At 38.3% G+C, this 12,615-nt stretch overlaps 1 protein-coding gene across 1 annotated transcript in view; it reads right to left on the bottom strand.

The window, feature by feature from the left end:
* Nucleotides 1–487: 487 nt before the first annotated feature.
* Nucleotides 488–12,615, bottom strand: part of LOC119271438 (kinesin-like protein KIN-7K, chloroplastic) — a 14,938-nt gene continuing 2,810 nt past the window's right edge. The window contains exons 3-25 of the mRNA XM_037553273.1: nt 11,946–12,035; nt 11,519–11,571; nt 11,177–11,242; nt 10,402–10,455; nt 9,563–9,622; nt 8,659–8,737; nt 7,931–7,998; nt 7,054–7,110; nt 6,865–6,969; nt 6,469–6,573; nt 6,229–6,336; nt 6,011–6,142; nt 5,667–5,846; nt 5,383–5,547; nt 4,145–4,285; nt 3,622–3,741; nt 3,486–3,536; nt 3,327–3,374; nt 3,092–3,223; nt 2,101–2,781; nt 1,041–1,170; nt 860–960; nt 488–769 (exon numbers count right to left, since the gene is read on the bottom strand). Of these exons, the coding sequence (XP_037409170.1) occupies nt 878–960; nt 1,041–1,170; nt 2,101–2,781; nt 3,092–3,223; nt 3,327–3,374; nt 3,486–3,536; nt 3,622–3,741; nt 4,145–4,285; nt 5,383–5,547; nt 5,667–5,846; nt 6,011–6,142; nt 6,229–6,336; nt 6,469–6,573; nt 6,865–6,969; nt 7,054–7,110; nt 7,931–7,998; nt 8,659–8,737; nt 9,563–9,622; nt 10,402–10,455; nt 11,177–11,242; nt 11,519–11,571; nt 11,946–12,035 (2,708 nt within the window). The 3' untranslated portion in view covers nt 488–769; nt 860–877. The remainder of the gene's footprint in view (nt 770–859; nt 961–1,040; nt 1,171–2,100; nt 2,782–3,091; nt 3,224–3,326; nt 3,375–3,485; nt 3,537–3,621; nt 3,742–4,144; nt 4,286–5,382; nt 5,548–5,666; nt 5,847–6,010; nt 6,143–6,228; nt 6,337–6,468; nt 6,574–6,864; nt 6,970–7,053; nt 7,111–7,930; nt 7,999–8,658; nt 8,738–9,562; nt 9,623–10,401; nt 10,456–11,176; nt 11,243–11,518; nt 11,572–11,945; nt 12,036–12,615) is intronic.

The following is a 12,615-nucleotide window of genomic DNA, read 5'->3' as shown; positions in this document are numbered from 1 at the left end:
TAGAAAAGGAGTTCTTGTATTAGGTTTGTGTTCATCGATGATCTTCATGAAAGTGTGCTCCACGTATTTGATAACGATTTTCCAAACAACTGTTCAAAGGGCAATGCTATACTGGAGGGAAGCGTCTTCAATGGCCAACTCACTTTTGCAAGGTGGTTTTAAATTGTCAGCTCAAACAACAGCATGACGCTTCTAATCAAGGTTCCTCCGCAGGATGTCCCCACGCATCAGATGATGACAGAGGTGCAGGTGATGCAACCTACGAGCTAGAGTTCACAGCTCTCGCATGCTGATTTGTGAAACGGTCAGTCAGTGCTGTCTGTGTCCAGATATAATATTTTTCAACCACACTACCGACCGTCTGGAAACAATACTGGGAGATTTCCAAGTCTCAAACTGCCTAAGTGCTCGCTCGGTTAATCCACGTCCTAAACCGAACAAGCATATAAACAACAGAAAAATAATTAACTGCATCAGCTTGAGGATCTCATGTTCATAGTTTACTTCTGAAAGAAAAGAAAAAATATGTATTGCCACATCAATTTGCTTTACTTGAGGACAATGTTGAGTCACATATCTATACACATTTGTCGAGAAGTCGCTGAACTTCTCAATACAACAAGGAGCCAAGGTAAAGCCATATAGGGAAATCAAACGAATGGCAATACAACATAGAAGGAACATAAAAGTAACCTTCTTTGCTACACAGAAAAAGAAACATATAAGGTTGGTGATTTTACATGGAGAGATTGGGCGCGTCAAAAGTTTCCTGGCAAGCATTTTCATCGGACAATTTCAAACGTTAGAAATTAGGATAGGAACAAAAATGCCAACAGGCAAGTGGCGAAGTATTTGGTACCTTAGGCTAACAAGTGATCTATGTGAAGGTAATTATCCTGTCTAAGATTCGTGTGCGGCACAGAGGGCATTCCGAACAGGCAAGTGCGCAAGGCTTGCACACTGAAGAAAAGGCATAACATTAGTAAACATAAACGACAAGGATGTTTAGCACATGAACGCAATTCCCTATCATGACTTACAGCAAAAATGCCGACAAGGAAGCAAAACTGCAGCAGTTGCGGATTCAAAACATACTTTGCAGACATGGGAATTGCCATCTTTATCACTCAGGGGGTCAGTTTCCTTCTCCTTCATCTCTTGAATTTTAGCCTGCATGCAGCAAAACATCAGTAATCCAGCAGCCATTCATGATAGAATTTTATTTTAGTACCCAACAGAAGCTCTGCCTCTTCATTAAATGGAGAAAAGAATTAGCCAGTTAATAAGAGAAACCGGCCTAAAACTGAAACAACAGACTCATCCCACTGACTAAACCAGGCCCAAAGCCTACTCCAGCTGCCAGTGCAGCCTTCTATTTCCTCCGTTCCTAAATATAGGTCTTTCTAGAGATTGCAACAGGTGACTACATACGGAGCAAAATGAATGAATCTACACTCTAAAATATGTCTATATACATCCGTATGTGATAGTCCATTTGAAATCTCTAAAAAGACTTATATTTAGGAACGGAGGAAGTACGATGGAATGAGGACATTAGTTTACTTGTGAAATGTAAAAGCTGTTATATTCAAATCGATCACTTTAGTTGAAGCTGACGATGTAAGTCAATTTAGATTACCACTGCAGGGCATACCTCAAAGGTTTGTACAGGGATCAACAGCTTAGCACGCAAGGGCCTTAGTTACTAACCACTTCCTCTGATTCATAATAATAGCAGTTTACAAAAAACAAAATCATTCAAACATTTTTAGGTTTGACCTTTATAGCATAGAAAGAATTGCACACGTCGTCATGGAATATGTGCTCATAACATATAGTTGTTTTATTAAAAACAACACTTCTTAAGCAAACTGTGACCAAAATGCTACTTTTAAAGCCATGTGAACGTCCTAGACTACTTAAATTGTGAATCAGAGGGAGTATTTTATACCAAGTCTTACTAATACTACAAAGGCATCACACTTATCCCACAAACTATTTTGATGCATATGAGAATGGTAATGGTACACAAAGTAATGGACATATGTCCACCCCTTCACGAAGACACACCATAACATGAAACGAAAATTATAAACATACCTTGAGACGAACAAGAAGAGGTTCAAATTCTGGACTTCTATATTCTTCTGCAGTCAATGACTTCACAGTATCATCTGACACTTGTTTCTCAACTAAAGCTACATTTGTGTCACCTTTGTTTTCCTTTGCATCATTAGTTATGTCAGCTAGATTGATAGACCGGTCATCAACGTTTAAATCAGATATGCTGAAAGCCCCTCTCTTCAACTTAGCAACAAGAACCCACATGCCTGCTAGATCATTTTCTAGAGAAAGCTCTTTCTTCTTTGCTTCATCAAACTTCTTCTTGTACTCCTCTTCAAGAAGCTCCTTCTCTGCCAAAGCTGCTTCTAGAGCAGCTTCCCTCTTTTTTCGCGCCAGTAGCTCCATCTTCATATCCTCTAAATCAAGACTCCAGGTACCAACTTCATCCCTGCCCCTACCTGCTGGGCGCCCCTTTCTAACAGGAACCCTAGAATGTGCCATCTCCTGGGCAATTAATAACTCCTTTGCCTGCCTTGCATTTTGTATCGATAGCTTTGTAACTTCTTCAGCCAAATTCTTAAGCTCAACAGCTGCAGAAGATGCCAATTCTTTTGCATAAGCAGCTTCCTCACTTAATTTGTGGTTCTGATTGATTAGGTCTCGATTTTCTTCAATCACTTCCAGATGCTGGTATTTAAGCTTCTCAGTTTCAACTTCCTGTCAAGATATATTGGCAAAGTTGATTGACTCGTTTAATAAGGGGAAAAAACGTAAACTAATTATATACAACCAACAAATGAACATATAAATTAGTATTGCATATCCACAAGCTTAAAAGAGTGCAGCACAAAATTCAGTGCAATGTTCCAGCAAATCATCCACAAATACGTAGTGGGTTTCATACAATATAAGAATATGTCATAGATGCACAATATATCATTATAAACAAAATAAATTAAAGACACAAAAAAGTAGTGCAGAAATCTTGAAAGAAATCTAGTTAAACTGAAGATAAAACGGATTAAACCTTGGACTGAAGTTTAGATTTCAAATCAAGAATCTCCTGGTGTGTGCATTGTTCAGGGGATATGTTGGTTTTCGGTATGAGCTGTGCCTCGAGGCGTAGAACTTTTTCTTGTAAATCATTGATTTCCATACTCTGCAAGTAGCAAAAAAAAAAATCGTACAACAAATTAAGTATTTCCCACTCGGATATTCTAAACTGAAACTACGCACACATAAAAGGAAGAAGGAAAGAGAACCTTCTGTTGTAGCTGCTCCTGAAGGACACGATTATCGGCCGATTTTAACTGTCCCAACATATAAGAAGACAATCAGAACTTTTCTAAAATATATCTATACATGTACATTGAAGACACATCAGTTTTGTGGGAAGCACACTGAAAATTTAGTAAGATCACCTCTAAGTCAAAAGCCTTCTCATTGCATTGAGCTGTCAACTTCGTAATAGTCTGTTTCCACAAAATGTATGTTACTACGCAGGGAAGGGGATACACAAATAATTAAGAGGCTTATCTTTATACTAGACAACATTACCTGCTGCATATCCACCATAGAAGCATTAGCAACTGATGCCTCACCGCTTTCCATGATTTTTTGTTCCAGGGCTCGCAGATGCCTCCTCTTTTGCTGGATTTCATGCTCTAAATTCTCTATCTGTTATCAAAAGATACATGCATGAGCATTAGTTACAGTGCAACGCATTGGAACATCATGAAGATATAGAAGATGATACATTCTATCAAAAAGAGTTACAAAACTATCAAAAGAGGATGTTAAGGAGCCATCTATCAGAAGTGGCATATTTAAAATGGAACGGTTAAAGTAAAGGGAGCAAAGCAAGATAAAATATCAAACATGAGCTTTAGAACATATTCAGAATCCTAGAAAAATAGCAGAAGTGTGTAGTGTATGCAACTGTGAAGCACTCCATGTGTCTGTCTTTCAGTAACACGAAGACATATGCTTATTCGTCTGGATACTTATTCAGTAGAACAAGAAGTTGAATATTGAGCAGGAAGTTAAATGTAAAAAATGCTAAGAATGGGATGACACCTACTTGATTCTTTGTCCCTTCAGGGTCTTCTATGGATTGTTCAATTAATCTTTTCAGCGAACTGGTACCAAAAGCAATCTCCCCAGCAAGCATCTTAACTTGCTCAATCAATAGATCCAAATGATCCGATTCCGTGATTCCCACCTGATATACAAAGTACATTAAGCTATAACCAATAATCATTCGTAAATTCAGCACGTTCTCTTTCAAAATCCAGTATAAAATTGATTCTAAAAAAGTATAAAATAACCATTGTACTGTATTGTTGTTAATATAGACTGTTGGATATGCTCCATCAGCCAGTGCAAAATAAAGGTCCACGACAAGTGTCCACTCGGTCCTTGACTCCTCTGTCTGCCCTCCCTTTGCATCTCCTCCTCCTTCCCCTCCTCACTCCTATCGGCTGTCGCTGCCTCTTCCTTTCCCTTCTTCACCAAAGGTCGCTGCCTCCACCACACAATGGTGCTGCCTCCGCACTAAACTGTTGTTCCTGCCACAGCCACCTCCTCCATACCTCTTGCTGCTGCCGCCTCCACTCTAGGACTAATTCTAGATGTCCAGTGCCTAGATCTGATTTTGGTATTTGCATTTGGATTTAGGGCATGGCAAATGGACGCTCTCGATCTTAGTTTAGGTTTTCCATTTTCATATGGTAATATCAACTCCTTGCTCTCTCATAGCCTCACTAAATAATTTATTTATTTTCAAGTACAAATAAATGCTTCTAGGAGTATTATCTAACAAAAATACAGATTAATCGATCCATTCTTGCTTTATGGAAATATTGTATCAGCATATCGCAGTATCTGTATCTCAGATGCCTTCTGTTCTGGGAAAGGATAAATAGAGCTCAGCACAAAAATATTCGTGGCAGTGAGAATACAGTCAACTAGAGAACACAACTCCCAGACATGACTTTTCTCAAAAAAAAACTCCCAGCCATGACTGTTAAGAAACAATGCATGACTGCAATGGGGAATAAGCTGTGACTGTTACACACACTAATTGCACGTAATGTTTTTAGTGGAAAACCAGTAATATGGCCAAATAGGTTTTGGATTTCTAATATTGTAGTTTTCCAAATGTTGTTTTGAGCCAAACAAGTGACAAAGCATATTTTCCACAAGAAGTTGTGCATCAAAAAAATCAAGAACGGCAAGATGATAGCTATAAACCTTAGGATTATGGCATGGGCACATGTCACTGGTTTACTGGTCAATTAAAAAATGTAGAATGCAAACCTGCATTGAATCTTGTCCTGAACCAGTTACTGAAGAAGGATCTCCGTTAGCAGACCTTAGTCCATTGATCTCATCCAACGGGTCAGGAAAAGCAGATGATAAGGTGTCCTTTGATGTACTGTCATTTTGGACTACCGTAGTACTATCTTGGGAAGAGCTTAACTTCTGAAATAGATAGAATTAGTACACCTTCTAAGTTAAAAGAGCATGACTTATAACTTCATAGAATCAAAAACCTTAAATATGGTAACAAATGCAGAATCAGATCAATAATGAGCACCTACATCTTCCTCACTAACAGAATTTTGGCGCTGAAGACGAGACGAATCTGTCAAAGCAGGAATATTGGTCTTCGTGGAAACAAGTATTAACTTGGTCAACCGCTGTATTCTGCTCATCAGAGCAGCTTTGGCATCCTCTTCCTCCTCAAGGCGAGATTGCATTTTTACCTGGCCCTCTTCCAACTAAACAAGGCAAAAGAAGTCATTTTTTAAGCATTTACAACTTAACAATATGAAATCAATATAAGTATTCATATATAGAACAGGAAAAAATCAAGCATTTGCATAGATGCTTCATAAACCATTGTGCTCCTTAGTTGTATCTGGCAAAAGCAAATGAAGCAGACCTGTTGCCGTAAAATCATTATTTCTTCCTGACTAGCACCCCCAAGCATTCCTCTCCTAAACTCATCAAGCTCTTGCTTTAGAGACGATATTTCTCTCTGATACTTCTTGATCAAAGACTTCTCATCAACTAACTGCACAGAGAAAATAATGAAATGTTCATTAATTATTCAAGTAATGGTGCCACGGGAAGTAAGAATCGCATGCTGAGAACATTTACCCGGTTACGAGAGGCATAAATTTCAACACGCTTTGCTCTGCTTGCAAATTTCAATGTATTATGGGTTTCCTCCATGTTACTCGATGCTGGGGTAATTGTGCAAATTAGCTGCATAAAGAAGTCAGTATGTCAGCTGGATAATTGAAAATAAAGTTTCACTACACGCTGCAAAGATAGCCTCCACCAGCACATGTAGTGAGTTCCAAAGTAGGAAGCTCTAAAGAACGGGTAGATACTTACTGAGACGTGACCATGGCCACTCAGTGATGACTGCAGCAGACGAGTCAACTTAGAATCTCGATAGGGTATATGTGTTGCTCTCCCTTCACTGAGCTTCCCGATAACCTTTGAATTAGGAAGTTAAGTTCAGAATTAATCAGTGATTACATTAAGGATACCAGAAACATAAGTGGCCCTGAAGTAGAGGTTGCTTAGAATAAATGTACAAAATATGTTGCCACATTCAACAGCTCCAACTAATTACCAGATGATGTCCAATATAAATATAAGTTCAGGTGTGCTCCCTGAAGTTCTAAAACAGGATCTTAACAAGATGTGTTTCAAGTTGAAATTTACGACAATAGACATAAAACGAAAACCCTGAGTTGTGACAGGTAATTAGAAACAAAAGCTTACTGTTCCGAGAGTTAAAAGACTCTTGTTAATATAAGATCCTTCCCTTCTTCTTAACCCCGTAGTCTCTGTCTTAGAACTCTCTGAGCCAGCTAGATCAATCAAATTCTATAGAGAAGAAGCACTAAAAAGTAAGACTAGAAAGCGTAACGGTTGAAAAATGTAATCTTGTTTATGGGTAAAACAACATACAAGCTGTGAGTACATGGCTCCATCGTACTCGTCACCACGATCACTGCTTTCAATCATCTGCAGAAGAGCGCACAAATATTATAGACCCAAATAAATAAATACAACATATCACATGTGAGATTCAGAAACATGATGCATCATTATCAAGAAACTCAATAGCATCCGCCATACAAGAACAATAAGGCAATATTCATAAATAAATTGATTAAGTTCTTCACTCTGCAACTCCTGGAAACTAATTTGGAAAAGCTGGGCGCCACCGCGGGTTAAGTTCTTCCACTTGCTGGCTAACCAGGATCGCTGCTGGACAGCCGACAGGCTCGCCCGCCGCGGCCTGCAGCACCACCCCCGCTGCCTACTATGCGATCAGACCCCGGAAACTATGCGACACCTCTTGTTGGACTGCACCTTCGCCCGGCAAACCTGACATGAGATACTGACTTGGCTAGGAGTTCAGATACCTACACCAAACCATGAGGCAACGCTAATGGACTGGTGCTGCGCGGAACACAAGGAGCAACAACGCTGCAGCGCAAAGCGCTGGCATCTGTCACCCTCCTCGTGCCTTGGATGATCTGGAAGCACATGAACGAGTGTGTCTTCGACAATGCCAGCCCTTCAATTGCTACACTTGTAGGCAGGATCAAGGACGAAGCTTCTTCTTGGGCGACGGCCGGCGCTCTAGGACTTAGAACTGTCTTCCCCTCTACCTGGGATGTCCACTGACTTCCTCCCATCTATCTGTAACCCTTGCCTCCTAGGAGGATTGTACCATACTTCTACCTTTTCAATGAAATGAAATGCAAGGTCTTTTGCGTTTTCTCAAGAAATTTTTTTGATTAAATGCCTTAAATACTGATGGAATTTCTGAGCTCACCATAGTGAAAATAGTATGACTTCGGCTGCTAAATAAGTTGAAGTTGTTTGAACCAACATGCCGATGCTCTGTCATTTGAAGTAGTATTAGTTTGACTCTAATAAGACTACAATTATATAGTAGGTCATGAATTAAAATATCACCAAAACAGAAAAAACTGTGAAACACTCAGGTAAGACAAAAAGTGTGAGTAATTCAGAAATTAGCACCAAAATTGAGTTAGCAAACTGAATAATTACAACTGTGAGTAAAATCATATGTTGTCTAGAAATAATATTAGCTGATGCTTAAACCTATTTTTTTTACAGAATGGATGATGTTTTAGGTTCGCAAGCTAAAGTATCTATGAATTAATCATATTGTGATTGGGAATATAAGAGAGACCAGCGTTGAGAATAGATTATAGGAGAGAAGTCAATGGACAATGGTAGTCTTGATAATATGCAGCATAACTGATTGAGAGACAACAATTTCTCGCAGACTGAGAAACTGCTGATCCGTTAAACAAAAGCAATCATAGGAAATCAGTGGCTAGTTATTGGTTCTACATGAGAAGAAAATCATACAGTTCACAAGCAGACTAATGCATTGTAGAGAGATACTGCATGGCTAACTGCACATGTCTCACAGAAACAACACCTTCCTGGTGCATATCCATGCCAATCGGTGACCCCTACCATCTAGCCAGTAACACTCTAGTAGTAGGGAAAGCAATATATTATTATCACCTTCGCCAGCAGCTATGAAAGAGAGAGCATGTCCTGGAGAAAGTACAACTTCTTCTTTTATTCCTTCTACATATGTTCCCTGTAGCAGAAGGAAGAAGATCAGCGGAAGCTCAAAACTAGAGGTATCACTGCAGTAGATAAAGGCATGAAGCTACATTGGCGTTATTGCATATAACACAGCTTGCATTGGATATGAACAAGGAAAAAACAACACTGAGTCACTGACTACACAAACAAGATCTACATGTCAATCACTCTCAGAGCCAAATGGCACTCCAGGCATAGTTTACGTGCTCACTTGACATGTAACAATTTCATTATCAAAAGAAGGCCACAAAAACTGCTTGTCATTTTGTTAACTTGCAAATCAAATAGATGGCATTCTGCTGGAACCATTAATCTAGTCATCATTTCATGAGGAAACAACAAGGTTTAAAGAAAGATAATGTGTAGCAAGTACGAGCAATACCATATCAAACCCATGAAAGCTAAACTAACAATATTACAATATCTTCACAGTTTGTTAACTGGATGGAATGATGTCCAGAACTTTAAAAACAAAACAAGATAAAAAGAGGGGCAGAAAGATAATGTGTAGCAAGTAAGAGTAATATCCATATCAAACCCATGAAAGCTAAACTATCAATATTACAATATCTTCACAGTTTGTTAACTGGATGGAATGATACCAGAACTTTAAAAACGAAACAAGGTAAAAAGAGGGGCAAAACGAAAAGCAGATTCATACTAGCGAGAATAACAGCAAAAAACTAAGAAAATAAGTACCAAAAATGTACTCAAAATTAGGTTTCAGGAGGAGATGCAAAACAATTAAATACAGAATTACAGCACAGATACAGAAGCAAGACAATAAACATAGTGTAACAACTGTAGGGGATTAAACCTGTGCATCCTCCCTCACACGCAGATTTTGTCCAGTAGGATCAAGCAGATCATTTATCACCTGCAATAAAATGTACAGATTTAAACCATCCAGATAGTACTAGATGAAAGTGCATTCTGGATACAGATAATCTGCGATGGAGTGTGACTTGTACTCCCTCTGTAAAGAAATATAAAAGCGTTTAGATCACTATTTTAGTGATCTAAACACTCTTATATTTCTTTACGGAGGGAGTAACTTTTAACTTGACCTTCATGAAAGGCAAGGAGCTCAATAATCAATATATGGAAATCATAGTATCACTCAGACAGTATTTGTATAGCACAAGATTGGAGGGATATATGACAATCACCAACTGGCATGGGTGTGGCTCATGCAAGCTGCACCCACACCAAGAATAGTTAAGACCTAAGATTAGATATTTCCCTAAATAAGAGACTAATCAAGACTAAATAAGAGACTAATCTTTAGTGGATTAATCTCTGTAGATCTTTTGACTTTGTTCAAACAAAGGCCAGCCATATATGAGGAGGTAGGCACATCCACACATCTACCATCAGGAACGTGAAGTCCAACCAACAAAAATAAGTGCTGAGAGCATGCAGCAAAACAAAAAAGGGAAATATGAGGATAATTAATGGGAGCACACTCTAGGTAGGGAAATGACCAGGAAATATTTTGCGAATGGTCAGACAAGTCAGTATTTATATTAATTTATTACAAAGAGAAAAGGCACAGCACACAAGGATCAACTGTTACTTGAGTAACGCTGTTGGACTATTCAAGAAAGGGATAAATGCAGTGACTTTGGAGAAATTTACGAAATGGAGATACCATACCTCATTATAGATTTCCAGGTATGATACACGTAGCAAAAATTCCCTTCCAGGAGTCTGTTGGTCAAGATATGCAAATCAAGGGTTCAAGTTCAGTATAACCAGAAAAAATGACAAAATAATCAATAGATATGAGCAGCAAAGAGTAAACAGTAGAGTTGATAAAGAACATGATTGACAACAAAACAGAACGTGCAAGTTTTGTATATAGGTTTGAGTATGTCATCGTGGCCACAACTGAAGTTGTCAGCCTTCCCTCTCAGCCTCTCAATGCTCTTCAGTTAATCAAATAAATAAGATTGTTTTATTTGTTCGCTAAGTGAGTGAGGAAATCCTTGTGTAAAAACCAACAAAAGAACTCTCCAAACTCATAAGTCCACTTTCCAGGCAGTTTATCTTCAACAAAGAGCTACCACACAGTTATACAGACTCAGTCTTAACTCTTAACTCTTAATGCTCTGTTGTTTGGAAATTCAGATTATTGTGGTCAGCTGAGTTTGGATATAACAGATCATGTTTGCATGACATGCATAAACATGGGCTGCTTTTGGTGATACAGTGTTCGAAATTATATTAAGTGTTTATCTAAACGATGCTTTGTGGCTAGTAATGACTAGGAAGACATAGGTACAGATTTACGAGGTGATCAACTAGTCACCAAAGTAAAGTGTTCCTTCATTAAAAAATATAAAACAAATCCATTGGTGCAGTTAAACATATTTACAGTGTGGAGTTTAAATGTTATATTGCTATGTAACTCAAGCACTTGCTGTCATACCTCTTGTATTAAGCTGAAGACATCCTTGATGGCTAATGGGATTATTCCAGGACAATTCTGGTCACCCTGCGGAAGATTGGGGAACAAATGAATAGGCAGTATAAATATTAGTCTTGTCTTCACAAATCACAAATGGGCTTGTATCCAACAATATTATTTGCGAAAAATGGATATAGCACAATCATAATTGTTACCACGTGAAGTAGCAGGTGCAGAAAATCGATTGGAACAACAGAATTGAACTGAAAGGAATGTGCTAAAGGGAAGACCCTTCAAAGAATAATATCTTGCTGCTATTCTACCTGTGTTTTGGTCTTATTTCTGTAGAAAATAAGAACTTACATGCATTGTGTGGGTTTTCCCACTGCTTGTGACACCATAGGCAAAAACTGTCCCTACAAGTTAGTACAAAGATGTGTTCAGAGATCAGTGACTATGATAAGCTAACAATTCACCATACAAGGTAAAATATGAATTATGTAAGAATAGATGCCATTACAGCAATAGCCCTCATAAAATATCGAAGCATTGAAGAAAACGATATGGACAATAAGAGTAAATTAGGTATCAAAGGAAACATGATGAGAAGGTAGAGATTGGATATCTCATAATGCACTGTGCAGTCACGACAGTAACATTACATATGGGCATAGAGTGAAGGTGGACAGATAAAAGTCTCTGTGGCTGTTGAATTACATATGACATTATAATTATATCAAAAATCAAAATAAAATGTGTAGAGTAACCTAAATAAATGAAAGTGGCATACCATTTATGCCCTCCATAGCACCTTTCACAACAGGCCGAGCAGCAACATCATAGACAGCCTCTGTAGCTGTTGAAGGCCCAAAAACTCTATCTAAACAAAGAAACAAAGTGGAGAAAAGAGATTAATTATCATGTAGAAATCAAGGTGACATAATATGTTGATTTATCTTAGTTGGTTCGCCAGTTTTAAATTCAGCTATATTGATTTGCTGTGACCAATAACGTTTTATCACAGTAAGGGAAAGAATCAGGATAACTGTTTAGAAACTACCCCCTCCATCCCATAATTTAAGATGTTATTAACTTATTACAACCAATATATGAGTACATTGGCTGTAATAACATCTTATAATAGGGGCCGGAGGGAGTAAATGCCATTAAGTTTGCTGTGAAACAATTTTCTGGGTCTTTTTTCAGCACATGTGTCCAATTTCTATTGATAAAGATCACAGCACAGGGCATCAGCATCATCCATGTCCTACGATCAACGTCCATGGAGAATATCAGACATTCCAGAGAACTACATAAAGACCTTGTTGGTATCTATATTCTAATGCATCTCAACAGTGAACCACAGTTCTTGAATTTGCAAATGGATACCTTCAGACCAAATTTTGAATATATCTACATCTCAGGAGGCGAAAACTAAAATGAACAAAACCCTGCGTAAG

The sequence above is a fragment of the Triticum dicoccoides genome, chromosome 1A, assembly GCF_002162155.2.
Source record: "Triticum dicoccoides isolate Atlit2015 ecotype Zavitan chromosome 1A, WEW_v2.0, whole genome shotgun sequence".
NCBI lineage: Eukaryota > Viridiplantae > Streptophyta > Magnoliopsida > Poales > Poaceae > Triticum > Triticum dicoccoides.
This window is presented reverse-complemented; position numbering and strand designations above follow the sequence as displayed.